General features: G+C 32.6%; 4 protein-coding genes across 16 annotated transcripts; 2 read left to right on the top strand and 2 right to left on the bottom strand.

The window, feature by feature from the left end:
- The first annotated feature begins 307 nt into the window (after window positions 1–307).
- Window positions 308–4,544, top strand: LOC103490837 (uncharacterized). Of its 2 annotated transcripts, XR_537938.3 has the most exons (6): window positions 308–1,039; window positions 1,705–1,803; window positions 1,993–2,037; window positions 2,763–2,900; window positions 3,500–4,085; window positions 4,165–4,544. XR_537938.3 is itself a non-coding variant. In XM_008450550.3 (5 exons), exons 1-5 carry the CDS (start codon window positions 647–649, stop codon window positions 3,854–3,856), a joined length of 1,032 nt encoding a protein of 343 aa, XP_008448772.2. In that variant the 5' UTR covers window positions 345–646; the 3' UTR covers window positions 3,857–4,544. The 2 variants fall into 2 exon arrangements, 1 of the variants encoding a protein (XP_008448772.2); XM_008450550.3 differs by having other exon boundaries at window positions 345–1,039; window positions 3,500–4,544.
- An 847-nt stretch (window positions 4,545–5,391) lies between these two features.
- On the bottom strand, window positions 5,392–9,049 carry LOC127143769 (NAC domain-containing protein 2-like). 2 transcript variants are annotated; one of them, XM_051086445.1, is made up of 4 exons: window positions 8,833–9,049; window positions 7,124–7,192; window positions 6,141–6,525; window positions 5,392–5,989 (listed from the first exon to the last, which is right to left on the bottom strand). In XM_051086445.1, the coding sequence occupies exons 3-4, from the start codon at window positions 6,521–6,523 to the stop codon at window positions 5,404–5,406; spliced, it is 969 nt and encodes a 322-aa protein (XP_050942402.1). In that variant the 5' UTR covers window positions 6,524–6,525; window positions 7,124–7,192; window positions 8,833–9,049; the 3' UTR covers window positions 5,392–5,403. The 2 variants fall into 2 exon arrangements, with proteins under 2 accessions (XP_050942402.1, XP_050942403.1); XM_051086446.1 differs by lacking the exon at window positions 8,833–9,049 and adding an exon at window positions 8,163–8,180.
- Window positions 9,050–9,130: 81 nt separating this feature from the next.
- On the bottom strand, window positions 9,131–12,983 carry LOC103490854 (F-box protein At5g39250). Of its 4 annotated transcripts, XM_051086449.1 has the most exons (4): window positions 12,834–12,983; window positions 11,875–11,982; window positions 11,457–11,514; window positions 9,493–10,458 (listed from the first exon to the last, which is right to left on the bottom strand). In XM_051086449.1, the coding sequence occupies exon 4, from the start codon at window positions 10,416–10,418 to the stop codon at window positions 9,669–9,671; it is 750 nt and encodes a 249-aa protein (XP_050942406.1). In that variant the 5' UTR covers window positions 10,419–10,458; window positions 11,457–11,514; window positions 11,875–11,982; window positions 12,834–12,983; the 3' UTR covers window positions 9,493–9,668. The 4 variants fall into 4 exon arrangements, with proteins under 4 accessions (XP_008448790.2, XP_050942406.1, XP_050942404.1 ...); XM_008450568.3 differs by lacking the exons at window positions 11,457–11,514; window positions 12,834–12,983 and adding an exon at window positions 9,131–9,383 and having other exon boundaries at window positions 9,629–10,458; window positions 11,875–12,122; XM_051086447.1 differs by lacking the exon at window positions 11,457–11,514.
- Window positions 12,936–18,470, top strand: LOC103490852 (uncharacterized). 8 transcript variants are annotated; one of them, XR_007821840.1, is made up of 5 exons: window positions 13,064–13,203; window positions 14,918–14,986; window positions 15,492–16,352; window positions 16,754–16,769; window positions 18,204–18,470. XR_007821840.1 is itself a non-coding variant. In XM_051086450.1 (3 exons), the coding sequence occupies exons 1-3, from the start codon at window positions 12,936–12,938 to the stop codon at window positions 18,238–18,240; spliced, it is 321 nt and encodes a 106-aa protein (XP_050942407.1). In that variant the 3' UTR covers window positions 18,241–18,470. The 8 variants fall into 8 exon arrangements, 2 of the variants coding, with proteins under 2 accessions (XP_050942407.1, XP_008448788.1); XR_007821842.1 differs by having other exon boundaries at window positions 15,492–16,228; XR_007821838.1 differs by having other exon boundaries at window positions 16,754–18,470.
- Window positions 18,471–19,801: the final 1,331 nt, after the last annotated feature.

The following is a 19,801-nucleotide window of genomic DNA, read 5'->3' on the forward strand; positions in this document are numbered from 1 at the left end:
TCTTTTCCGTATAATTAGAGGTTAAAATATCATTTTGAATCTTATATTTTAAAGTTTATTCAATTTTAACTTTGGTATTTTTAAATATTTAAGTTTAGTTTCGAGACTTTTAGTCTCCACTATTGTAATTATTTTTTTATTAATAGTTTTAGCGTAAATTTCAAAAATATAAATACATATTAGAAAATGACTTTGGAGGACTAAATTAAAGATTTTTAAAAAAATATAACTACTAAAATTGGTACTAATATTTGAATAAATTTCAAACAACCTATTTAAACCTAAATTAAAATAGTCATGAAAGTAATTTTTTATTCTCCGTCTCAATACGCTGTCGTTTCTTTTCTCCTACTGCGCTGCCACCCAACTCCACTCGCCTTCATGGTAGTCGTTGACTATGATCTCTCTTTCATTTTGCTCTTTTGCCAATGCTCCACCCTGATTTCAATGTCGTAACCCATGAATAACACTCGCAGAAAATTCGAAAATCGAAACTTCTGCTATGAAATGTTCGAAATACGTGCAAAACCCACCTAAGTTTCCACAGTCAACGCTTCTCTAGCTGGTCCCGCTTCTCTAATTCGGGTCTCTGATTGCAATAACTGGAATTAGCATCTGGGTTCTGTAGTTCGTCGCCATTTCTCAAATGGGTCGTAAGCCAATTGACCAAGAATCATCTCGTTTGACTCTCCCGATCTTAATTTTTGTGAGCCTCATCTCCTGTGCCGCCGTGTATACGTTTCTTCCTCTTTTGCTCAGACTCAATGGCGGGGATCCTTCGAAACTTGAATCGTTTGCAGTGATTAGAGATGGCGATGGTGGAAATTTGGATGAAGGGGGAGAGAAATGTTGCAGGGGAATTGAGAATTTGGAGCTTTGGGGACCGGCTGTGAAGTGGGGTTCTGAATTTAAGTTCAATTCCTCTGAGCTGTGTTGTCAGGCTTGTAAAGCTATGTGTAGTGGGAATGATGGGCCTTGCTTGTGTGATACTTGGGTGTATTGTGGAGATCAAGAGAAATGTGGTCCTAAATATGGTGAAGTAAGTTCCATTAATGCTTAGTTTATGACTTTTTTTTACTTCTAATCATTGTCTTAATCTGTTTCTGTTTTTTCAGTGTACTTTCTAATACGTTTTTGCTTAGTTTAGTTAGATCATTTTCAAAAGTTGCTTATCCTAGAGAAGAATACACATATGTTTAACCAAAAGATCTTAATCTCTGAAGTGGTATTGTTGAGTATGAAAGAAGGCAAATCTTCTGTTCTTCCTTCAGCCAACGAGAGAGACGGAGTTTCATTTTCTGGTCATTATGGAGCAATTTCTGTAGCTTTTGTTATTTTCTGATTGTGTATTATGGACCTGAAACTAAGTTTTATGCTCTATTTGTGTAGTTGAGCCATTTGATTTATAAGACGAGTTTACTTAGTTTAGTTAGATAATGTCAAATGGTTTTTATCCTAGGGAAAACTCATCTAATCATAAAATGTTAACCTCTGAAGTAGTTCTGTTGAGTATGAAAGAAGGAAAATCTTCTGTCCTTCCTTCAGCCAAGGAGTTAGAGAAGTTCAGGTTTGGTCAATATGAGATCAGTTTCTGTAGCTTTTCTTGTCTTATGATTGTGCAATATGGACTTGAATCAACATTTTGTGCTTTGTGTTGTGTAGTTGAGTCAGTTGAATTTATGTGTGATTTATCTTTATTGACAGTGCTGGCTGAAGAAGCAGAAGGATACACTGGCTCCTGATCGGCAGGAAGGCGGGACAACAAGTATTTGGACTTCTGGGATTATTTTTGGGAGAGGAGAGGTATAGAATGTTTGTGATTGTTTTTATCAATGAAGTAGATAGTTTTGAATGTCCCATTCCAAATTTTATAGACATATCATGAAGAAAGTGGCCATTTTTTGCGTTCACCAACTCTTTAGATATAAGCTTGTTTGCGTTATCTTCGGCTGATATAGTCTGTTGATGGGTCTCCAATGGTTTATTTCCTAGGGAATCGTTGCGCTGGAGACATATTATGGTACCCTTCATATCAAGGTAACTTCCGTTACTTGTAGGTGCTCTAAATTCGTAGTTCTCTGGATTCTAGAGTTGACTTCTCAATTCATCAAAATTCTCCCACCTTTCCAAACTCATGGAACTTGTGTTTGATTATTTGTTCTAATGTTTCTTATACAGAACAGGGAATTTTTCTTCCATACTTCCGTCAACTACGTTTCAAGTTTTTGTTGTTGTTGTCTTGACCAAACAGTTGAATATCTGAAATATTTTTCACTAATAGAAACTACAAGATCTTATCTATAGAACTCTTTAAATTACATAGCAAGCATGAATTGAAAATTTATCTCATGAGGTTCAAAGAAATGGTCCAAGATCCAGAATGACGAGTGTTATGGCTTTGTCCATTCTGAAATTGACATTCGTATGGGTAGTTTTTCTATCTAAAGTCTTGATAACAATGGTCTCTAATTGATAAATGCATAAATTAGCACATAACAGTTAATGTGTTTCAATTTTTCTTTTGCTGATCTGGCATTGTGTTTTAATTTTTCAAGAGCTTCATGCCATGTAACTTTAAAGTTTTAGTTTCAAGTTCTTAGAGGATCTGTTATTTAAAATACTTGCATTATGAAATCAGTTGTTTTATACATAACTAAGGGGCGGGGTTTTTTTTTCCGTGCATCTTCATATTGTGAAAATTTACCTCTTCCACTCTTGCACGACTATACTTAGTGTTTGTGACGTTTTCTGAATTTATGCAGCTCTTCCCTGATTGTGCTCCTCATTCAGTTGCTTATATTCTCGAGTTATTGGGATTGCGACATTGTGCTGGTTGTCACTTTTACCGTGCGGAGGGTAGAGGGGAATCTTGGGACTCAAAAGGAAACCACATCGAAAACGTAAGAATTCATCTCCTTTAATTTCGTGTGCATACTTGATATTTCACACTCTTGACCGAAAATTGAAAGATAACTCAACGCATTGAATGCATTCCGTGGTTATAATCGCATTTTCACGTCCATCAAATTTGATGACTTGGATATTAGTCTTGATCAATTATAAGTTTCCATGGTTAATGGCCTCATTCATATAACAATTAGGCTAAGATTCCTTGGTAATAATGCTCATGGGAGAGATGTAAAGGTATCAAACAACTCTTTGGATCAGGAACATGAAAACATGATTCAGTTATTAATCTATTAGGATTAAAATATTAATGAATCTTATTTGATATGGCTGTTTGGGCATACTTTTACAAGATATTTTAGAAGGTGCTTTTAGATTTTTTTTCATAGCATCAATTGTTGATAATCTCGAGTGAGGGCTCTGAAAACAAAACCTAGGTCCTTTCTGTTGTTTATGGCACGGTATGTTTTGAGTGAAAACCCCAAATAATGATGCAATAAATTTTAGTCCCATGGTTGTTAGTTCAAAGACAATCCATACGAGGCCATGAGGTGTAACCATATATCTTATTTAAATTTCTTTGAACTGCCAGGCTCCTTTAGGTCCTCCTTTTGCACTTGTTCAAGGAACACTGGAATCTCAAGGGATTCAGTTTAAGAAGATTCCCACTGAAGTTTGCCCATACATAAAGCGCGGTTCGGTAGCATGGGTTGGTTCCGGACCTGAATTCTTCATAAGTCTTGCAAACCACCAAGAATGGAACAAAGTATATACGGTGTTTGGTTCAGTTCTCCCAGAAGACATGGAAATTGCCGAAAAAATTGCACGACTCCCTACCAAGCCTGACGTTTGGAACAACATCAATGTCTCCGTGTTGCAAAAACCTGTGTCGTTACGGATTACTAGAATGAAGAAGAGTCGTGGAGAACTCAACGTGAAATCAGATTGATACTCTTACTTTGCCAGTTCTTTTTTACAAGTTTCAACTCCTTTTCTTTTTAGCTGTTTCACTCTTATATATTCTACTGTGAACAATTTTTGTTATACCTCATAAAACTAGCAAAGTTTTATACTCATAAGACAAAAGAAAAAAAAAAGAAAGAAAAAATCATTTCTAGATTTGGCCGCTAAAGAGAAGAAACAAAGCTGAGTATAGAAGCAAAGCAGATGAACAGAAGGTTGCATATTAGGATTCCTTTCCACCTCCAATCTCTTCTTCAATGTCTTAAAATTCAACTGATAAAACTGATTTTGCAGATATTTACATTAATCTCAAAGCCTTGTTTGTGCTGGAAGCTGCTGAAGATCAGAGATGATTGCACTGTAAGATGTAAATTCTGCTAACTGAGATGAGTATTGTTATTAGAATTCATTTAGAAGCCCTTTTTAAGTTCAAAATTTTCTGCTTTATTTCCACTTTGTTAAAATTTGTTATATGAATGTGGCCATTAAAAAAATGGTTTAGCAGGTTTATATATTAGAAGACTGCATAGAAAACACAATTCTCAGATGATCTTTTGTTTTTGTTTTTGAACTACATTCGGTTGATTCGTAACTGCAACCGAACTTGCGCGTATGAAATTGTTGTTCACAAGTTTATGATTTCAATAGAAAGGATATCTTGAAGTTTAGCACTATATCAATTCTTCAGTTTATGGAGGATATTCTCATAGACTCAAGGATTGGAGTTTGATGAGTGACATGAACAAGAAGAACAAGCATTGGTATTTTTCTTCTTGTTGAAATTTTTTCGTTTGCTCCCTCCACTCTAAAGTTCTAAGCTCAGATGAGTGGAGAAAAGAATTACATATTGCAATTGACGGCTATTTTATTATTTTAGAGAAGAAAAAAAAAGTTCACAATTACTATTTCTATCGATATCTATCATTGATATAATATAAACTTTTGCAATATTTTATAATATTTTTAACTGTTTTGTCATTTATAATAATACATGTTTCTAGGTATCATTTTCAACGGCTTTATAACTATTATTTTTAAATATAGTAAAATAAAAAAAATATAGTAAAATTTAATGTCTATTCATAGCTTTTTCAGGGTACAAGGATTATTAAGAGTTTAGCATAAATACATTTTTAATAAAATATAATCACTTTAATAACAGCCTTTCTTTTAGTACGACAATTTTGGGGATGAGAATTGAACTTCTCATTTTTAAAACGTAAGATCTTATTAATTACGTCTAAGCTAAATTCATTTTAATAATTGATGGTTAAATACTCATTTGGTCCCTAAACTTTTAAAATGATAATTTTTTTTTTCTTTTTTGTTCTTATACACATTCAAACTAATTTGTTGCTTTTAATCTATATACGTTTAAAATGTTCGTTTTAGTGGTTGAACAAGTACTTATAAAGAGCAAACCAAAATGTTATTGAGAGTGACATAGAATGATATTTATTGTATTAGAAATGAGAAATAAATGATACTTTATTAATAATAATAAGTTTCATATAACGTCTTTACAATGAATAACTATCTCTCATCAAACTTTGAAAATACACGATGTTTAATTTCGTCGAAGTTGCCCTCGGTGTAAAATGGAAAGTGAACGTCGTTCAATTCATCGAGATTTATACAATTCATCCATTCGTCGTCGTTCAAGTCACCTAAATTTAGACCAGTACCCAAATTATTGCTTTCAATATTTGTGGCCATTAAAGGCGTATAAACGTTATGTTGATTAGCAGTCATATTCGGTACGTGGTCCACAACACTGATATCTTCACAAGTGGTCTTATCAGGCATGATATTCGAGTTGTAGATCGTCTGACGTATCATTAATCTTGGCTCTATCGGTTGCAACTGATCAACTAAACAACTTTCTTTTGCTTTTGTCTTTAGTCTTTTATTAGGATAGATTTTTGGTGCCGTCATTCTTTTCTTATTGGGTTGTTGCAACTCACGTATTTCTAATTTTCTTTTAGCCCTTTCATTCTTCCTTATTCGACATAAAACATAATTATGATCCACATCTTGGTACGCCAAATAACTTTGGTGCAATCTATATTCATGCATTATCCATTCACCATGGTGTTCTTCCACTTGGTCATTCTCATACCTGTACATAATCATATATATCATTTATCACAAAATACCATATAAAGCAACACCATGACAATTTTCTAATAACTTAAAACAAACTCAACAACGAGGCAATGCCAACATATATCGAAAACAAGTTTAACAAAAACTGAAACCAAAGAACATACCTAAAGCGCTTGCGGTAACCAATTATTTGTTCATCATCTTCATTTGCGAAAATTGGAGTGGCTGAATTCTCGCCACTCCAAGTGACGTTGGCTAACCCAATCTTGTGACTGATGTGTGCTGACAATTGTCCACAGTTCTTCGTTGACCTCTTGAGTTTAGTAAAGAAGTAGAGATCTTCACCATCGATTCCTTTGAAACTTTGCCAGATTTCCCATGGCTCGGTTCCACCATAAAGATCAAAGTCGAAAATAGCTCCTTGAAAATATGGTTGACCATTAATCTTACTATAAAGATAATGAAGAAGTTGTTGATCGGTTGGCCTAAACTTGACGCCAACGTATTGGTTAAGTGGTAATGGTAAATAACCACTAGAAGAATCCATTGCTACACAAAAGGCAAAAAAGAAAATAAAGTTATTTTTGATTTATGATCGATCGTGATATATATCTTTTGTGATATTTTCATCATTATTTTCATGTTTCTATATGTTTGATATTATCTTGAAGTGTAAATCAACATTTCCATTATTTCATAGGAAAAAAATTCACTAAACATGCTAAATAAAGAACAAAATGTTAATTACTAATATATAATAACGATATAATTAATGATAGACATGCTAATTAACTTGTTTTATAATCATAAAATGTTTATTTACTAATTTAAATTTATTTTTAAACTTTTGCGTAACTTTTCTAAGAAATATCAATCCATATTGACATTTGATCATATTTTCATTGGAATTTCTATAAATTTATAATGATGTGGATATTTTTGTCGAAATCAATATTTTAAACGAAGTCATTCTAGATAGTCTTTCCATTAAAGAGTTTACTGTAGACATGGCTTGATCCAAAGCTACTTCAAATCTATTCTAAAGACAATACAAACGAACCTAAATGTAACGAAATCTTAAGGTTTATGGTTCAAAATCTATAACCGATAATGGATGAAAAAGAGCTAACACTTTGAATTAACTCACCAAATATTTATTGAAAGGTCTTATTACGTGGCGGACCGTATACCAAGGAATTCCTTTGAAGTTGATAATCTAAGATTAGAATATAAAATGAAGTTAATATCTCTCCAAGAAAAAAAAATATATTGATAATAATAATTTAGCGAATAATAATCCAAAATTATAACCAAATAAACAAATGGAAACGAAGAAAAGCAATTGTTAGACATATATTTTTAATTAATTATATGGATAGTTAAAGTATGGATGAATTAATAATATTTTATTACTTTGGTTATTTATTAGATTGAGTTCCATTACATGATTTATTTAATTATTAAAGCTATAAATTCATAATTCAGTATTGAAGAAGTTCCTCCCAAATTGATTAAAGTTTAATTAATGAGAACTATAATCGGACCAATGTATAAACAATTTTCATCTTTCCATAAAAATAAAGTATCTTTCTTAGCAATCAGAGATGAATTATGGTTAAGTAAATGAATTTAATACATATACATACAACAAAAGCAATTAATTATATTCGCAAATGATAATAGTCCATTATCAAAGTTTAGATTATTACTATACTGTTCTCGATTGGATATGGAGAGACCTCAAGCGATGGTTGGTCGTTGGAAGCATTTATTATTCTTATTATTATTTTACGTGTTGTAATATAGTATTAAATTTTCGTTGACATGTTGATATAAATTCATTGTTATTTACATGTTTCTATAGGTTCATATTGACATAAAATTTAGATTGACATTTCTATTATATCACACACAAAAATATTCACTAACATACAAAATAAATAACAAAATGTTAATGATGTATAATTATAGTAGACATGCTAATTAACTCATTTAAGAATTATAAAATGATTATTTACTAATTTAAATTTATATTTTATTTTTTGTATATATGATTTTTCTAAGAAATGTTTCATTAAAGAGTTACCGTAGATGTGACTTGATCTAAAACTACTTCAAATCTCTTCTAAAAAAGAAACAATCGAACTTAAACATAACAAAACTCATCAAATATTCACTAAAAATACCTTATTAAGTGGTGGACAATATGTCAGGAAATTATCTTGAAGTTGAGAATCTAATATCAAAATATAAAATAAAGTAAATGATAATAATAATATAGTAAATAATCCTCAATCCTAAGCCAAATAAACCATTGAAAAAAAAAAAGAAAAAACAAAACTATTAGACGTAATTTAATTTTAATTAATAATATCAATAGTTAAAGTTATATAGATGGATACATTGATAATATTTTGGTTATTTTATTAGATTGAATCTTATTATTTGATATATTTAATTATTAAAACTCTAAATACATAATTAACTGGACATAATAGATGGTAAAGAACCGATGCAATTAAATTAATTATTTAAAACTATCAAATTTATAAATACCTATAATTAATAATTTAATTAATAGTTATAATTAGCTTAGTAGTTACTTTGACTGTCAGTTCCCATTCCCACCTAAATTGAAATCCTACTTAGTTTATTTTTCTTTTAGTCCCCGTCAATATATTTTCTAGATCCGCCCCTGATAGTTACTATATGAATCTTTTAATAAAAACAAAATATCTTGCTTATTCTTAAGAATTAGAGATGAACTATGGTATAAGTAAATCAATTTAACATGGATACAAGGAAATAATTATAATAAGAAATTACAGTCCATTAGCAAAGATTAGATTATTATACCACAGTTTCACGATCGGAGCCGGTGAGACGTCAAGCAGCAGAGGAGATGGTGGTGGTGAATCAGCGCAATGTGATGGTGAGTGAGAGGGCGGAGAAGGAGAGGGAAGTGATTCGGTAGAGAGAAAGTTTACGCTTTCTCTCTTTCCTCTTAATGAAATTAATTGAGATCTTGAACCCAAAGTTAATTATTTATAGGCTTTCAACAACTAAGGGTATTTTTGGAAAAGTGAGAGCGCCAAAAATCTTTTTATTTTATTTAATTAATTAATTAATATTATTATTTGTAGACCAAATTTAATCTGAGCATAAGACTGTTATTTCTTTCTGCCATATTTGTGAACAATTTCATACACATTATCTTAGCTTTCTTCATTCCGCAAAAGTTCCATCACTAATCTTTTGTCCCAAAAGTTTCATTAATTTCACAAAACTTTCATCAATAATATTTTCCCTCATTACGACTCAGTAATATTTTCCCTCGTGGCCGGCCATAGCAGAAGAAAAACATAATGCTTACACAATTGTTGTCTCTACAGTACCATATATTAAACCTAGAAAAACAAAAAAATTACAAAAATGGTTCAATATAATGAACACAGAGATGAACAACTTCAAATGAAAAAAAGGAAAAAGGGTATAGAGAAAAGAAGAAGATGAAGGTTTAATTAAAAGTAGCAGAGAGGCAAGTTTCCTTTCAATCGATTTCGAAATATGATTTTCTTCTATGAAAGAACTTTGTTTGTATTTATTGATGAAATGGAATGAAAAATTATGTACAAGTAAGGGATGGGTTTACCAGAAATTAAAGTTTTTGAAAGTTGACGTTGGCAACACCTTCATTTCCAATCAAGCAAGTCTAAAAGCCATAATACTTCATCCTTTGTGTTTGCAGCATCACAGAAATCCATTACTATTCCAAAAACATCAATTGCACCATCATTCCCATCGTCCATGAAAAGCAACGAGATCCATGCTCGGATTCCGGAGACAAATGGGTGGAGAGGTGAAAAATCGAGGTAGTCAAAAGCCAATGCCCTATACGAAGTCCGATCAATATAATCAAATACTGATTTATTCACTATCCTTGCAACTTTGTTGGAATCCTTGCGTCCCACAAGCACAGATGCGCTTACGGTATTGGATATTGGAATTGAGAACCTTGGCTCAACAGGAAGTGTCATCTTGAACTCAGGGACTTCGAGATGATAACTAAGCACGTTACTAGTACCAGGTGGTGGGCTCTTCATACCATTTTGGAGGATTCGACCTGAAACAGCTTCTGAGAAGATTAATCTGTCTTCACTCCAAATGTCGATAAAAAACTCTAAATCATCAAAGGAAAGTCGAGGAGGGAGAAGCCGTCGATTATTGGGGCGTTTGTAAAAGTTTCTATAAAGTTTATAGTAGGTATCTGTCGGAGGATGGGACGTTTTGCAAGTTGAAGGCCACTTCTTGGCACACAAGCATTTCCAGAAGTAATCATCTCGAGCGATGTCTCTCCACTGCTTGCACACTGCCATGCAGGAAGCAAGGTCCACACCTTCCAGCAAAGGAAAAATTACCTTCAAAACTTCTTCCCATGTCATTTTCTAAACAGAAGTATAACAAGAGCGTGAAGGTTTGATCCTGCAGCAATAAACCGCATTGATTGATCAGCACAACACATAAGTACATTGAAGAAAGTCATAACTGTGATGGAAATTTTCGTAGGAGTCAGCACATTCTGGTGGAAAGTAAAACATAATACATAAAAGATCATATTATTTACATTTAGAAGTTATGTGGTATGCATAATTTATATTCTGCATAGAACAAGTTTCAAGAGAAACTAACACAAGCTTTCATTCTAAAAAAAATAATAAAAAGCTAAATAGAAAAAAAAAAAAAGAACAGAAAAGAGAGGCTACTATGTGCTAATATGAGAGAATCCAAGTAGATCAAACTATACACACAGGCCACGGCAGAAGGTTAATGTTGTTCGACAATGAAAAGAATGCTACCACAAAAGTTTTAAAATCACGATCTCCATACTTCTGTGGAAGGCTTGCATGCTATTCATTGCGTACATTGTATGACGAAATTTTTTAAGGAATGGCTACAAGAACAATGCTAGTCGTTTCCATTATAACATTGCAATAATTATTTTAATGTCATCATAAGTAAGATCCTTGAAAACTACACAGCTAAACATTGAGTAATTAATCAGCTAATTCTGATCGACACTATTCAGTTAAATATCTATCAAGGACCCTCAATCAATATATAGTCAAATCAAACATTTCATATTCAGTTCATCTCCTCAGTTTCTTAAACACCCTCAATCTGGAGGTTTGAACGGTTGTACATCAGTTACTTCATTAACTAAAAGGTTCCCCTGGCCAACGAATTTTGTTATGAGTTTCTACTACTTTTCAGCTTGGAGCTTCTCTAGATGCTGATTGGGGTTCTTTCCCAGATACCAATTGCTCGATTATTGGCTTTAGAGTCATTTTAGGGGAATCTACAAAATAGCCCACTAAGGTGTGGTGTGGCACAAACTTTTGTTGAGGCCAAGTACCGAACAGTGGCATGTATCTCCAGTGAGTTGGTTTGATTCACTCAGTTACTTTCTAATGTCCATGTACCTTCGCCCATGCCTGTGGTTGTTTATTATGATAATTAGGTAGCCATCTCAATTGTCTCCTATTGAAATCGATAAAGTTTTATTAGTGATAACGTTTTATATGGTTTCCCTAAAATTCTTCACATACAATCACAACTTTCCGCTGGCTGATGTGTGCACAAAGGCTCTCACTACTCTTGTGTTCTTATCATCATAAACTGAAATTAATAATAAATAAAATTTGAAACAGGAAATGAAAAATCACATTTCTAGTAACAGAAGAAACAATCATATGTTTCCCAGCTTCACACACATTCGCATTTTGAACTATTGAGTTCTTCGATGACAATGGTATGTGTTAACAGTCAACTGGAAAACCAGAACGTATAGAATCTAGCAATTAGAAACAAAAATGGCAAAGAGGGAGAGAGAGATCAAACCCTAGATGATTAAACGCCCGAGAAGATGAAGAACAGTGGTTTTGACTCCGAATCTGATGATGTGGAGGGAACAGATGCTACAAGATCGAAAATTTCGCACCTCAAAATCTGACGGAATCAATAAAATCTCCGATTAGATGGAGATCAGAACAAGAAAGAGAGAGAGATAGACCACACTCCCAAAAGTCCGACGAGAGAGAGAGACAGAGGGAGCTAGGAGTATGTACGATTTGTCTGTCATTTTTTCTTTTACATTTATTTATCAGTTAATGACCACTTCCATGCAATTTATTTATTAATTTAAATATTATTTTGTTCATTGATTTAGTTATTTTTAAAATGAATATTTTCATTCTCGTATTAATCTAATTTTAAAATGTTCATTTTATTCCGTAATCGAACCGTTTGAAAAATGATCATTTTTGTTTTCTTCATTTTCATTTTTTTTATATCTAAAGTATCAAAATCGTTACTTTTTAAAACTTCAATAACTCATTTATGGTTGTTATTGAAACATTTTAAAAAATAGAAAAATATTGAAACTATCATCGTTGTTATGTTATTAAGGTCATTTTAATAAATAGAAAATAACAAATTAAATCAAACTCTATCCATTGTTTGCTATATTACAACTATTTAGAAAAGTTGTCAAAATATAAGGACTATATATATATGATATGTTATCTAACTATAGGACAAATTCTAACTTTCTCAAGATTAAAACTACGGTTTAACTAATTCTTTATACCTAAATTATATTTACAAAGAAATTAACAAGAATTTATTATAAGATAAATAAAAGTAGTTTTTATGATTTATAAATATATAAACATTTGCTAATCACGTCGTTTTTCTTAATCATTTCTTTTCAAATTTGTGTTTTGAGATCAAACACACATAAAGTAATTTTTATTTTTTTTAGGAGACAAAATGGGTTAAACGAGGCGTGACAGTTTTACCTATAAATTGACCGCGGGTTCTCACTTTCCGCCATATCTCAAACTTGAGCTCTCAAGTCATCCACTCCCCTGGATTTCCCCGGCGACCGGAAAGCGAAGCAGATGAAGAGATCATCGAGTGCCTCCATAGTCTCAGATAAGAGATTCGTATATTCGTCGTCGTCGTCGTCTTTGTCGCAATCCGCAATCTTCAGATCTTCGAGTGTGAGTTTCGGCTTGGAATCAGAGCCTTACCTGCCAACGTTCAGTCCGTTCTCTCACGCTGCCGAGAAGAAACGTCGCCATCTTAAGCTCGCTAAGATTTTCATCCACTCCATCCCTTTCATCATTCTCTTTTGCGCCATCGTTCTGTGGTTATTCTCCGATCCAGGTACTGAAATTACTCGAGTGAAAGATGCTCGTAGATCGAGATCGACTATTTGAATATTAAAGATGACAAATAGCTAAAGAAAATATATTTTATTAGTAATTGCCGCCTGGCTTGTAAATATCTTTGTGGATACCAATGGATTATCGATTACACGAACAAGCAGAGTGCTTAAAATCATTGGGAATCCAGTCTGTAGACCTTGTTGTCGTTATGTATGCGCTTGTTATTTTGATACTGTAAACGATTGATTGACTAGAGGGGACAAGGATTGGTGGGGAAGTTGTTGTGAATCTGTGATGGCTTATTGAAAACTGTTGAAAGACTTGAAAGTGTATACTGTACTATACAGATTCCAACTCCAAGCTTCATGACTACAAAGCGACTCGGAGTTGGAATTAATTGAACACGATGTTGCTTTGTAGCTAAGAAATTTTCAAATGAAAGTGTATACTATACTCTTTGGATTGGGAGCTTTCTTGTGAATGTATTGCTTGATTTTCTCTTTTTATTATGTGATATGTCACTTGACTCGGTATCAATTTGATATTTTGCTCTCCGTATCGTGTAATTCCAAACTTGAGAACTTGGTATCTCTTGAACATAAATGTTCAGATACCATATGTTGTTAAAGAAAAAGACACGAGAATGGAGTATTCCATGGTCTACTACTCTTGACTTCTCTTTTCTTCGAGTATAAATTCGTTTAAAATTTTAAGGATGAATGGTGAAGGTTAGTTACTAGTGTGATTTTTGGTGCTGTAAACTGCTTATTACCATTCTATTACTGTTATTATTTTTTTGGGTAAGAATGGAAGCTTATATACCTCAACAGAACCCAATAAAAATCGAAGGGCAATGGGTAGAGATTGCCCCTCCCCACAAAGCCAACCAAACAAAATTTGTATGATTTGTAAACCATCAAGAGGCTTTGTGTTGGAGTAAAACTCAGAAGGAACTACAAGAGAAAGACTTATGTTCAAACACTGGCTAATCCTTTTCCGCCAAAGGTCCCATAGGAGGGATTTTGTAGCACATTTCCAAAGGGCTTTTCCCTTGCCATCGAAAAACATACCATGGAGCAACTCCATAGGCCAATTATGAATTTCTCAGGTAAACAAAAAACCATCCCTAACGCTTTAAGAATTGCCAGCCACTCTTTTAACTACAAAAGGACAATGCAGAAGCAAGTGATCAGTGGATTCTTCCTCTTGAAGGTATAAACAACAAATAGAAGGCGAGATCATCCAATTTTTAAACTTCTTTTGTAGCTTCTCATGGATATCCATTATTCAAGCTTCTATAGGCTAGCCACCATTAGTGGACTTTACCTTTTTTTTGCGCTGTAGACTGTTTAGTTTCTGCCATATGTTTGAGCCGGTTTCCGATCTTGCTTTATGCAGTCCTTGATTACATTCAAAGGTCTTCTTGTTTAGTCAAATACCCCTAATGTCTTGCTCCCTCATGGATTGTATATAATAGGTATATTTAAGTTCTGTTCGTATAGAATTTTTATATTCTACTACTTGTAACCTCAGTGTTTGTATATTTAAGGGGCCATGTACTGATCTCAGTTGTCATCATAAAATAAGTGAATATATCAGTAGATATTGCTGTCTTTCTTCCTTTCTTTGTACTGCAGTGTGCAAAACAAAATTGTAACTTCTCTTTTTGGTGAATGTAAAAATCTAATTCTCGGTACTCATCCTATGTACAGCTGTTCAACACTTAGTCACGTAACAAAGCCTAAAAGGTCATAGAACTCATGTGTGGCACTATACCTCAGGTAGCATCATTCTATTTTAGAATTGTTTTCCTTCTTAGCTAGGATGGCAGCCAGTCAAGTCACCCTTTTATGAGATGTTCTTAGGATTTAGACAAGTCACTATGCTATGTGTTAGGATGTTATTTATTCCATCTCCTAGCTTCTGCGTGGCAAGGTAAGAAGGTATTTGAAGAGTGAATCCATATTCTTCTATGGCTTGAATGGTTGTTTTATTTTTGGAAAATAATTGGGAGTGTCAATAAGTGTTCAGCCCATGGTTGGTTACAATCTACTTAGGACTTAATATCTTAAGAATATCCACGACGACCAAATATCGTAGTGGCAAATAATTGTTATTACATAGCTGAAGTACATGCAAACTAGCCCAGACACTGAGACATATATAAGGAAAAAAGAGTAGGAGTGTCAATATAAGTTTATGTGGATACGTTCATGTTCATGAACAGTTGAAAAATCTGATTTTGATATTTAATTCATATTCATTAACAGAGTTTGTTACTTTCAGGATTTGTTATGGTCTATGAATTTGTCCTCAGTTTAGGACAACAGATATGGATGAAGTTGTTACTTCTGAAACCTTACTTAAAGGATCACTTACTCAAATTATCTTTTTGGATATTGTAATTAACAGGGGCAACTAAGCTCTGTTAGTTTCCAATAAATACAGTTCATTAAATAAACGTATGAATTATGATGTATGCTATGTTTATTAAGTTTGTACGCATGAGAATGCACTTTGAAATCTTTGATTATTTATGTAAAAACTGACCTCTCGGTGTGTTAGTTTGTCATTCCCACATGTCTAACTGTTAAAAAGCTTTGTTTACTTATCTCAAAATTGTGTTTTGTTTAAAAAACACCTCTGTACTTAAAATTGCACCATCACCCTTGACCTTTCATAAACGTTAGAATTTTAGACAGCGAAATTAAGAGCCACAGATTAATGTGGGTGTGAGTCTGCTGACATAAAATGAAATTTTGGAATTTGGATCACCACAATATTTTAGGTCCTAATTTTGTTTGAAATGCTAAATGCTTGAAGGGTAGTTTTGACACGGATATGAAAGATCAATGGTAATATGACAATTTTTAAAAGGATAAGATACTTTTGAAACACAAAATTCATAGATATTTTTTAAAAAAAGTTTAACTTATATGTACCCTAGGTGATAGATAGACAGTGGACTAAATAAGAGCTTATATTCAAAACTTCTATTCTCTGAATCAAGAATATTGGTTCCGGTAGACTCAATAAGAGCCGAATCACTTCAATTATCTAATACTTTCATGTCTTTGTCTTTATCCTTAATCTTTTCTTAGTCTGGCTAGTTTGAAATTTGAATTGTTTGTTCGTAGAACAACCTAGGTACTAAATTTGACCCTCTGATATTTTTTTTGTTGACATTTTCCTGTTGCACCCAGTAATATGATGCTGGTGAAGTACCATATTTTAATAATCAGTCAGGTTTTCTGTGGATTTAGGACCCACAGACAAATTTCTGAAATCGTGTTCTGTAATTTGTGTAGCATAAATTCCCCAGATCAATAAGCAGAATGTTGTTTTCAACTTCTTGTTTCTCAATTGAATTGCTTTACGTTACCGTTTGATTCTTTAGAAATTGTGCTTCCCATTTGGAAGGGCAAAGCCAAAAGAATCAAACACATATAAGAAACCAAGGTTTTCAGTATGTTCATTGCATACATTTCTTATGATGATATTCATACTAACCGTTTATTTGTCCCATCACTTTGATATGACTTGTGCAGGTCTGGCCCAGAGTCTGTGAGTACCCTTAATTTACTTTCCTTTTTATGATGGCTCGATGTCATTTCTTTTTGTTGTGATGTCTGAAATCTTCCATTGTTTAATTTTGTTGTGCATCTGATGGGTAGGGCATAGTATGTTGGAAGGCGCCCACCCATTTCATTGGTTTCGTTCTATGAAAATATAGCTGTGCCTTTAAAGTCAAAAACAAGAGTTTTTCCAGGGCTAAATTGCAATTATTACTCTTGAACTTTGTCCATCGTTTCAAAAATATCCTTGTTCTTTTGAGATGTGCAATATTATTCATAACCTTTCGTAATTGTTTCAAAACTATTATTGAGGTAGAAATTAATTAAATTCAAAACTGAATATGTCAATTAAGACCTGAACCCCACACCGTTTTAGGTTATTTCCGCACCTATTTTAATTCCCAATTTTCATTCAAAATTGTAAAGGATTTTTACTCCAAGGTAATGTTAGATACTAGATGATTAGTATGAGATTAGGGGTATGAGGGTAATTAGTTAAGGAATTGGTAACTAATAGTCAATACTGAATGTCCTAAATAGGAGGGTGGGTGAGGGAGGGGAGGCTATTTTGTGGAGTGTTCTAGGGCTTGGGTGAGTACACTCACGAGGGAGGTTCCAGGTTCTTTTGTACTTGGGATTATTTTGTATTTCTTAATCAATATAATTCATATCTTGGTACTCATGCAACTTTTGAAAGAATGTGAGAATTTTAATACAAATGGCAGAGATTAGAAGTTATATTTTTAGTTAGATTGCAAACTTGGTTCTTATACTTGAGAGAAAATTAATCTATCTCTATTGTGTTGATAAAGTCTTCGTATTTAGTTGTCCTATAATTTTCATATAGGTGTTATTTATGAGGATTTTATCAAACCATAGAAACTATTTAACGAGGTTTTATCAAAATCACATGGACAAGTTATAGCTTTTAAAGCTTTAAAGATTAAATTCTAACTCTGTCCAAATCACATATACCTTAACCTATTATTTTACAAACTAAGCTTATATTTCTTGTAGGCCTTTAGTTTTTAGTTTTTACTTTTTGTATAGAAATTTGTCTTCATTTTTTTATTGAGAACTTTGTTACTCTAAATGTTGGATAATGTATTTTGTTGTCTTGTACTCATACAAACTATAATAATTAATCAACTTCATAGTTGACATTATATGTTTCCTCACCGGAGTACCTCTAGTATTTTATGTTAAATTTACATATATTCTCAACTTGTCTATATTCTAATATTTTAGAAATCGGTGTATTATTGTTGAGCCCTATCGTATTTTTGTTTATGCTTATCTATCACCACCCAGAGGAAAGGGAAAAACATTTCTTTTTCGATCTAAGCACTTGAAAAATGATTTAATCATAAGCAGTTTATCATGGATTATATTCACGAATTGTAGTTTATGATGGTGTTGGCAGGTTTACTATTCAACTGAGGATGAAAAACTTCCCGTGATGGTTCTGTGGCATAAAACATTGGGCAACTGAGAGTAGTGGAAGATGAAAAGAATCCTATGAAAACAGGTGGATTAAATTGCCCCCACATAATGGCATTCACAGGAAGGGTTGTCGTGCAGCAGTCGTTGTTGTTCTAGATAAGCCATTTCTGTTCTCTTCACTCTTCTTTTCTTTTTCATCTTCATTATGACTCAACTATTATTTCTATCTATTATGCTTTAATTGCTATATTTTGATGTTGAATTTTCTTAACTAGATTGAATATAGTTTAGGCAGGTTGGGGGGAGTCAAAAGAATGTTTAGGGGTGAACTTTTTAAATGAAAAGAACATACACTTATTAAGTGCTTTTATTTAGAATTTAGGAATTTTACAAAGTCTTAGTAAACGTTTTAGAAACACCGTTGCACAAAACACTCTAATTAATCAAACGTGCAATTGGATTCTTTTGGATATGATAATTTTACATAAAAACAGTGAAAACTACGTTTGGGTTTGTATAAAAAGAATGAGTTTAACAATTAAGCCACATACATGGAATTTAATATCCTACGAGTTAGGATGCATGGAAAGGCACAACAAGAAATTGTTTAAATCAATCAAAACTGCTCATCAAGTTTTGGTTAGTTTAGTGATGTAACTTGAAAATTAAAAAAGAAAACAAAATTTTTTTTTATTGGGTTTGAGTTTGACAACAAACTAAGTAAACCAACCTAAACTAACTGGTTATCAAAATATATATCAAGTTTAGTTAGTATAATGAAAGGTGTCATCGGTATAGTTGGTTTCGAGATGAAACAACGATTCCTTATGTCTTGAGTTTTAAGATGTATGTGATGAATTACTTAGACCGAACGAATTGTTTGTTGGTCGATTCAATTTCCTATATGTCTTAATAAATTTAGTGGTTCATTTTCATCTTGACACTCAGAACAAGCTGAATCAAACAAATAAGTAATAATACATTCCTACTAGAGTTACTTTCAAAACCAAGTATATTGGGACAGTAATGTCAAATGATTGTGGATTTAAATAGTAAAATAATAAAGTGTGTTTGTGTGTAGTTTAATGCTTACTTGCGATGATTCAGAAAGATTGTAATGATTAGATAGTGAGTTTTTAAGTATAGTTTTATTTGATTTAAAAACAACAATCATTCTTTACTTTTATAGCTTTATGCCATTATCATATGCTATTCTAAAGGTAGGGGGGAAGGTGAAGATAAAAGGATGAGGTGATTCTTAATTTGTTAGAGAGCTTCTTTTGAAGGTGGAATGGAATCCAATGCCTTTATTCTTCCATCTTTTAAAATCAAATATTGATTTGGACACTCTCGTCTATGCTTTCTCAGTATCTAATCCCTCTTCTCTTTCACCATGGATTATTGGTGCTTTACCATATATATATATACACACACACACACATTGCAATTTAATGTTTCATTATTGTCTATATTCATAATTTATGTTAACTTTTTTGTCATATTTCAAGCTGTAGTCTTAAAAACTTTTAAGTTGGTAACTATAATCTTTGATTTTCTTGGTTGTAATTGTTCAAGTCA

The sequence above is a fragment of the Cucumis melo genome, chromosome 6 (genome assembly GCF_025177605.1).
Source record: "Cucumis melo cultivar AY chromosome 6, USDA_Cmelo_AY_1.0, whole genome shotgun sequence".
NCBI lineage: Eukaryota > Viridiplantae > Streptophyta > Magnoliopsida > Cucurbitales > Cucurbitaceae > Cucumis > Cucumis melo.